General features: G+C 54.5%; 1 protein-coding gene across 3 annotated transcripts; it reads left to right on the top strand.

Annotated features, from left to right (window-relative positions):
* Positions 1 to 402: 402 nt before the first annotated feature.
* Positions 403 to 7,813, top strand: LOC123430911 (long-chain-alcohol oxidase FAO1-like). Of its 3 annotated transcripts, none has more exons than XR_006622995.1 (4): positions 403 to 862; positions 1,356 to 1,628; positions 5,597 to 7,407; positions 7,515 to 7,813. XR_006622995.1 is itself a non-coding variant. In XM_045114743.1 (3 exons), exons 1-3 carry the CDS (start codon positions 617 to 619, stop codon positions 7,334 to 7,336), a joined length of 2,259 nt encoding a protein of 752 aa, XP_044970678.1. In that variant the 5' UTR covers positions 404 to 616; the 3' UTR covers positions 7,337 to 7,501. The 3 variants fall into 3 exon arrangements, 1 of the variants encoding a protein (XP_044970678.1); XR_006622994.1 differs by having other exon boundaries at positions 7,506 to 7,813; XM_045114743.1 differs by lacking the exon at positions 7,515 to 7,813 and having other exon boundaries at positions 404 to 862; positions 5,597 to 7,501.
* Positions 7,814 to 8,711: the final 898 nt, after the last annotated feature.

The raw sequence follows: 8,711 nt of genomic DNA, 5'->3' as shown, positions 1-8,711 counted from the left end.
ACCATCACTTCTTTCCTAAACACCCGGACTGACCGACGCTCCTCATATTCATCTCAAATGTACGGAGGATACGAGGGCTCACGAGCGTCCGGACCCGTCCGGTCAGTCCGTCGCATAGGACGTGACCCCACCCTGTTCATTTTTTTTTTCTTTCTCTTCTCCATCAATCACATGCAAGTGATCAAACATATGAGAAAAAAAAATTAAAAAATATGGCTGCATGGATGAAAAAAATAGATGTTTAAATCAAACATGCTTGATCATTGATCTGATGCCTCCGTATATGTTTAGAGGTTTATATTTGTTAAGTCCGGCTGTTGATGCTCCTTGCCGTCGAATATGTTTATCCGATGATAGCAAGGTTTTGCCTTCTTTCTGGAAAAAGTCGTTGATTAGCTACTAGGCTGGACGGATAACATGCCGGAAGTTGCCCTGCTGCTGCGTCACTACTCACTAGTTAGTTGGTGACCGGTATTAAATAACGAGATTGACATCCATCAACCCTCGATCTATCTATCTATACAGACTAATGCGCGCGCAAAGCCACACGGAAGTCTAGTCGTGGAACCTGAAACACACACACGGAGTCCGGTGGCAGCTCTCGCGGGGGTAACTGATGGCGGCGCCGGAGGGGGAGGAGAAGGCGGCGACGGGACACCCGCTTCTGCGGGTGCTCAGGCGGGACAAGTACACGCACGGGCTCTACCCGGCGCAGATGGAGGCCCTCCGGGCCATGTGCGACGCGCTTATCCCGTCGCTGCCACCGGAGGAGGCCCTCGACGGGCGCCGGGACACGCCACGCGACAAGGACCTCGAGCGGTTCTACCTCGCATCCGGCGCCGACTCCACCATTCCCGACGAGGTGATCCATCGAGCTCATCTCCCCACAGTACTCCCATATAACTGTGTTCGTCGTACCTTGCATCCGCTACGTACGCAGTTAGATGGTGCGTGGCAAATTCAGATTATTACGCTCCTCAGCGGAATAATCTAGATTTCCATTACCGGCTACGCGACTCTCATCTAACCGGGCCCCGCCCGTCTCCTATGCACGGAGATTAATTAGGGTGTACTGTACGTAGTAACCTGAATTTGTCGGTACATATTTCATGACGCTGGTATATGCATGTACAATTGGATTGCATTTCAGTTTCGTACGCGCTGCACTTAATTTCAGACTGTAGAGTAGCAGTGCGTAGTTTGGTAGGAGTAAACATTTCAGGGACAAATGGGACTGCTGACTCAGGTCAGGTACGCATACGTACAGTGTTTTATTCCCTTCAATTCATCCAGGCATGGTTTGATTGGTTTCCATAATAATACTTCACAGATTTGGCGATTGGTTTCCATGTCAGGTGGCGGAGCTGGCCTTCACCCGGTGCGTGTGGGAGGCAGGGCTGCTGGTGCATGTCACGCTCTGGCTCCTGTGCACGCGGCTCGGCACGCTGGCACTGTGCGGCCGGCTGTGCGTCTCCGGCGAGTTCCCGTACGTGCGGCGCTTCGCTGACATGCCGGTGGGGAGGCGGGAGGAGGCGCTCGGGCGCTGGACCAGGGCGCGGTGGCTCATCCCCGTCAAGATCGCCTTCGCCATTGTCAAGAGCCTCTGCTTCAACGTCTTCTACACCAAGGTGATTACTCTTTTTTTTTCTTAAATAAATAACCAAGGTGATTAATCATAGCACTTGGATGATTGACGGGTGGTTCTACATTGTCCACGGATTTGGATCGTAGGCGTGCTTGGACTATCGTACGTACGAGCTAGAGCGACGTTGGGCCATTCCTGCCATCGTGCATAACTCGTCCTGTGCACGGTTAGGAAACCGCATGCATGTCCGCTGTCCTGGTAGTTACAGGAGTGATGGCACTGCTTGTGCTTGGCGCCGCAGGAGTTTACGAAAGCCTCTGCGTCAACGTCGTGCACACCGAGGTGCTAAATCATGCTTTGGATGATTGATGGGTGGGTGGTTCTACCCTGTCCACCGATCAAACTGGGTTGGATCGTACACGTGCTTGGACTGTAGTACTATAACGAGCTAGAGCATGACTGGTCCTGTCGCTGGCCCTGTTTGGATCCCACTGCTAGAGCTAGTTTGAGCTAGTTTGAGCTGAACTAGCTCCCAAAGTATCCAAACACATGGGCTAGTTTGGGTTAGATGCAAACTAACCCATCAAAAAAACTAGCCTTGAGAAGAGGTGCTAATTGGAGCTAGTTGGGGATGGACAGCTAAAAAAAATAATATTTTGACCGCATTAGATCCTTTCCTCGCCCCGCCCGCCGCGCTCGCCCCGCCCGGCCAGGCCGCGCGCGCCCCGCCCGGCCGCCCTCGCCCCGCCGGCCTTGCTCGCCCCGCCCGGCCTTGCTCGCCCCGCCGGCCGCGCTCTCCCCGCCCGGCCACGCTCGTCCCGCCGGCCGCGCTCGCCCCGCTCCGCCGCGCGCGCCCCGCCCGCCCCGCTCGGCCGCGCTCGCCCAGGCCGCGCTAGCCCCGCCCGCCGCGCGCGCCCCGCTCGGCCGCCCTCGCCTCGCCCGGCCGCCCTCGCCCCGCCCGGCCTTGCTCGCCCCGCCGGCCGCGCTCTCCCCGCCCGGCCGCGCTCGTCCCGCCCGGCCGCGCTCGCCCCGCTCCGCCGCGCGCGCCCCGCCCGCCCCGCTCGGCCGCGCTCGCCCAGGCCGCGCTAGCCCCGCCCGCCGCGCGCGCCCCGCCCGGCCGCCCTCGCCCCGCCCGGCCTTGCTCGCCCCGCCGGCCGCGCTCTCCCCGCCCGGCCGCGCTCGTCCCGCCCGGCCGCGCTCGTCCCGCCGGCCGCGCTCGCCCCGCTCCGCCGCGCGCGCCCCGCCCGCCCCGCTCGGCCGCGCTCGCCCAGGCCGCGCTAGCCCCGCCCGCCGCGCGCGCCCCGCCCGGCCGCCCTCGCCTCGCCCGGCCGCCCTCGCCCCGCCCGGCCTTGCTCGCCCCGCCGGCCGCGCTCTCCCCGCCCGGCCGCGCTCGTCCCGCTCCGCCGCGCGCGCCCCGCCCGCCCCGCTCGGCCGCGCTCGCCCAGGTCGCGCTAGCCCCGCCCGCCGCGCGCGCCCCGCTCGGCCGCCCTCGCCTCGCCCGGCCGCCCTCGCCCCGCCCGGCCTTGCTCGCCCCGCCCGGCCGCCCTCGCCCCGCCGCCCTCGCCCCGCCGGCCTTGCTCGCCCCGCCCGGCCGCGCTCGTCCCGCCGGCCGCGCTCGTCCCGCTCCGCCCCGCCGGCCGCGCTCTCCCCGCCCGGCCGCGCTCGTCCCGCTCCGCCCCGCCCGGCCGCGCTCGCACCGCGCGGCCGCGCTCGCACCGCGCGGCCGCGCTCGCCCCGCCCGTCGCCCTCGCCCCGCTCCGCCCCGCCCGTCGCGCTCGCCCCGCTCCGCCGCGCTCGCCCCGCCGGCCGCGCTCGGCCTGCTCGCCACCGCCGGCCGCGCTCGCCCTGCTCGCCCCGCCGGCCGCGCCAGGCCTACACAAAAGCTGGGCACAACAAATCCTGGTTAAAAGATACACATGATTAAAAAAAATGCATTTATTGTCAAACTAACCTTTGCATCCAAACACCACCAAAGGCTAGAGTTAGTTCATGGTTAGACTAAAGTTAGAAACTAACTCTAACCTCTAGCCAAGTTAGAGTATCCAAACAGGGCCGCTCTTCTGCACGGTTAGAAAATCGCATGCCTGTCCGCTGTCCTGGTTGATGCAGAAGTGATGGCACTGCTTCCCGTCTGTTGTCCACCCCTCGTTTTTATTTACTTCCCATAATATTAGTTTTGACCTAACACATATTTTATAAATGACTGATCAAATTTATAGAGAATAATCTAAACTTTCATAGTGACAAGTATACATGATATAAAAATATTTATTTATTTATTACCAAAAAAACTTCTGATCTATTGAGTACAAAGAACATCAGAAATAAAAAATACATTCAGATCAGTAGACCTGTTAGCGACGACTACAAGCATTAGAGTGAGTCGAAAATGTGTCACCGTCATCGTCCCTTCCTCATCGAAGCTGAACAAACTTTGTTATGATAGAAATCGGTAAATCATCATGCTAAGACCGCATAGGACCAACACACTAGGACAACAACCTTCGCCGATGAAGAGAAGCGTAGACCAAAAGGATCCGACTTACAGACATACGAACACACACGAGATCCGCCGGAGATAAAATTTCACACGCCCTCCGACGATGCTAGAATCACCGCCAGAAGAAGGGCTTGACAAGAAGGACCTTATTTCATCCATAGAGAGTCATCGTCGCGTCACATCTTTGAACAGGACAAAAACCCTAAAAAAACTAAAAAGACATAAAAAAAACAAAGCATCCCGCTGGCAAGGGCAGGGATTCATCGTGTCTTCATTGTCCTAAGACCAGAGGAGATGAGGTAGATCGGTGACGGTGCTGCGGGAGGTAGGAAAAAGCCTAGCACGCTCGGAGTAGGATATGAGCAGTTGTCGTGTGCGTGGTCTTTGGCCGCCTAGGTACCTAATGCAATATGAAAAATACATTCAATGATGATTCTAATGATATTGGTTTGATCCTGTGGTTGTTAATATATGTTTTATAAATTTAATCAAACAAAAACGAAGGGGCCACTCTACTACCTTCATCCGGGTTTACTAGTCCTCATTGTATTTTTTATCGTACTTTGACCATATATTTGATTAGAAAATATAAATGATATGTCACCAAATTTATATTGTTAGTACTATTTTGCTAAACATAAATTATACTGTTTCATTAGTAAATTTATGATAAAAACGTTAACCCAAAATATGAATGTGTTTAACAAACCCGAAGAAAGGTACCATACAATTAAAATACGTATTGCCTTATTGGTTTGCTACGCCAGTGTAATTCGTAATTCCATGATTGGACCATCTAGAGCGCATTGACAAATCCAGCTAGGTCACTGTCCGGCCACCTGCCAAAATCAAGACTGACAGAGGAGGTCTATGTGGACTTGAGGCTTCTTCAGGCTTCTACACACTCTTTACATCTTAATCAACAGTACTACCTTCATCCCATAATATAACCTTTTTTTTCAAGATAACAAGCTACTAACATAGCTTGATCTTATATTATTGGATGAGGTGAATATATGTGAGTACTTCCTTCGTTTTAAAATTCTTATCTTAAATTTGTTTAAATATAAATGTATCTAATTAAGTTTTTAGTATTTAGATGCATTCTTAAAATCTATGATAAAAAAATTAAGACAGGATGAGTACTTGATTAGCATTTTCAAATAACTTGACTCTACATGGTCGATTAAAGCATGTTTAATAATACATCCGGTTGTTGGCTATATTAGTGCCATGTTATACTTTAATCATTACTTCTCGATCGAAAGGATGCATCTAAAGTCTACTATCGTATACTCCTACAAAAAATTTAAGAGCACGTTCTGCTACTGCTTGTTAATCTATGACCTCTTTTATTTTCTTCTTTAACTAAACAAAAAATATATTTAAATCCTTATAGCCTACTTACATCATTTTATTATCTGTTGGCTTAGCAATGATACCGATATTAGCACCCCCTCTTATTTTTGAACCTCATCAAACAGAAATTTATCTGTGTTTCCGACGTGCAGGTGAACGAAAACTCTGAGAACCCATGCTGGAAAGCAATAGGGTTCAGCGTGCCGAACGTGAAAGAGCAACGAAAGAAACATCCAACGGAAGCGGCAGCGCTGCGGCCTCTGGACAAGGGCGTCGTGGAGACGAGGGAGCTGGACGACGCCACCCTGCTCAGATCACTCGCGGACAAGGGCCTCGCAGTCAAGCCGGCCACGTCGGGCTATTATCACGCGGTGGAATGCGACGTCGTCATCGTCGGTTCAGGCTGCGGCGGCGGCGTGGCCGCCGCGGTGCTCGCGTCCGTGGGGCACAAGGTGCTCGTTGTCGAGAAGGGGGACTACTTCACCCCCGATGACTACAGCTCCGTCGAGGGCCCGTCCATGGAGCGCCTCTACGAGCAGGGAGGCATCTTCTGCACGTCCAACGTCACGACCGTCCTGTTCGCCGGCACCACCGTCGGCGGCGGCTCGGCGGTGAACTGGTCCGCCAGCATCCGCACGCCACGGGAGGTCCTGCTGGAGTGGTCGCGCGACCACGGGCTCCCGGTGTTCGGTAGCGCGGGCTACGTGCAGTCCATGGACGCCGTCTGCGCCCGGCTCGCCGTCACCGACGGGTGCCGGGAGGAAGGGTTCCAGAACAAAGTGGTGCGCCGCGGGTGCGAGGCGCTCGGGTTGCCTGTTGACTGCGTGCCGCGCAACTCCTCCGAGGGCCACTACTGCGGGAACTGCTACCTGGGCTGCCCCACCGGCGACAAGCGCGGCACCGACACGACGTGGCTCGTCGACGCCGTCCAGGACGGCGCGGTGATCCTGGCCGGGTGCAAGGCCGAGCGCTTCATCCTCCAGAACAACATCAACGGCAAGAACGGGCGGAGCAAGAAATGCGTCGGCCTGGTGGCCACGTGCGTGGGCAGCGGCATCACCAAGAAGCTGCGCATCGAGGCCAAGGTGTCCATCTCGGCGTGCGGGGCGCTCATGACGCCGCCGCTGCTCCGCAACAGCGGCCTCAGAAACCGGCACGTCGGCCGGAACCTGCACCTCCACCCGGTGTCAATGGCGTGGGGGTACTTTCCGGACACGAACCAGGTGCCCCAGCTCACCGGCAAGTGCTACGAAGGCGGTATCATCACGAGCATGCACCGCGTCACCGAGCGCACCATCATCGAGACGCCAGCGCTGGGGCCGGGGGCCTTCGCCTCGTTGGTCCCGTGGGAGTCGGGCCGCGACATGAAGGAGAGGATGCGCCGGTACGCCCGCACCGCGCACGCGTTCGCGCTGGTCCGCGACCGCGCCGCGGGGAGCGTGTACGGCGAGGGCCGCGTGCACTACAGCCCGAGCCGCGACGACATCGAGGAGCTCCGCGACGGCCTGCGCCGCGCCCTGCGCATCATGGTGGCCGCCGGCGCGGCCGAGGTGGGCACGCACCGCAGCGACGGGCTGCGGCTGCGGTGCAAGGGCGTGCAGGACAAGGACCTGGAGGCGTTCCTGGACGAGGTGACCGTGCCGAGGGGGCCGATGCAGCCGGGCACGGACACGTGGGCGCTCCTCTGCTCGGCGCACCAGATGGGCAGCTGCCGGATGGGCTCCAGCCCCAAGGAGGGCGCCGTCGACGGCAGAGGCGAGAGCTGGGAGGCCGAGGACCTGTACGTCTGCGACGGCAGCCTCCTCCCGACTGCCGTTGGTGTGAACCCCATGATCACCATACAGTCTCTCGCCTACTGCCTCGCCATGGATATCGCCCAGTCCTTGGCATAGAGCGAGAAACAGAAGCGGAGCATGTATGATGTGTGTTCGTTGTTGGTTAATCACAAGTGCCATCCGCACAGGTACACTGTCCACAACTCGAGATGATTCATGACACATTTGTATGTAATCTTTGTATTATAATTCTTGATGTTCAATTGTTTTCTTCCCCTTTGACAAGCATTCTTAGGGCTTGTTGGGAGTCACTTCCATTCCGTGACTCCGCTCCCGGATCAGCCGGAGCCGTTGTTTAAATTTATGAAGCGGGAAAACAGGTATTCCGTGGATCCATAAATTTGACGAAGCTGAAGGTTTCCTCGGCTCATTAACCTCGTGATCCCTAAGCTTGGTAGGTCCAGAGCGCTTATTCACGAGAATTGGCACAAACATCTAATAGGCATCTAAATTTCTCAAGAACCGTGGCTACAAAATTATAAATGGTACTCTCTCTAATCCTTAATATAAAATGTTTTTGCAGTTTAATGTGAACCTCACAAGGGTATGTATTCATAGCTGAGTTAAAACAAAATCTATTGTTTTGCTGAAATTATGTTGTTTTAGAAATTCCTACAGTATGCATGTGTCCACAGTCAAAGCTCAAAAAGTTTGACTTCACACATGTTTGAAATGGCATTACTACGAGGCTTAGTGAAACTATAAAACATACTTCATCCTGAAAGAAGTAATGAAGCGTCTCAACACCCAACCAGGAGCCCGTAGGTGTATATATTGATTAGAGAACTTGGGATACAAAGTAGGTTAGTTGTTGTAACCAACGAGGATTACACAGAGATCACAAAGAGATAGATCGGGATAGTGAACAACTTAAAACGGAAATATGTATCCCTAACTATTCGATATGTACGGCGCAAGGCACCTCTACAATTACATGTTTAACACTCTTCCTTAATTTGAACTTCTCAAATTAAGATTACGTTTAAACTCCTCAAAAGGTCTTGCAGCTAGAGTCTTGGTAAAATCATCCGCAACTTGGTCCTTTGAATGAACATTCGAATGGCAAGCTCCTTGTTAGCAACTATTTTTCTCACAAAATGATAATCAATCTCAATATGTTTTGTACGTGCATGAAACGCGGGATTGGCTGACAAGTAGGTGGCACAAAGATTATCACACCAAAGACATGGTCTTTGAGTATGATATATTACAAGCTCCTTAAGCATGGACTTAACCCAGATAATTTCTCTTGTTGCATTTGCTAGTGCTTTATACTCTGCTTCAGTACTGGATCTGGAAATTGTTGCTTGTTTCTTTGCACACCATGAGATTATGTTAGGACAAAGAATACTACAAAGCCACGAGTTGATCTTCTGTCATCCAAACAGTGTGCCTAGTCAGAATCAGAGAAGGCACTGACAAGAGTGGAAGA

This window comes from Hordeum vulgare, chromosome 1H (assembly GCF_904849725.1).
Source record: "Hordeum vulgare subsp. vulgare chromosome 1H, MorexV3_pseudomolecules_assembly, whole genome shotgun sequence".
In the NCBI taxonomy this organism is placed as follows: Eukaryota; Viridiplantae; Streptophyta; class Magnoliopsida; order Poales; family Poaceae; genus Hordeum; species Hordeum vulgare.
This window is presented reverse-complemented; position numbering and strand designations above follow the sequence as displayed.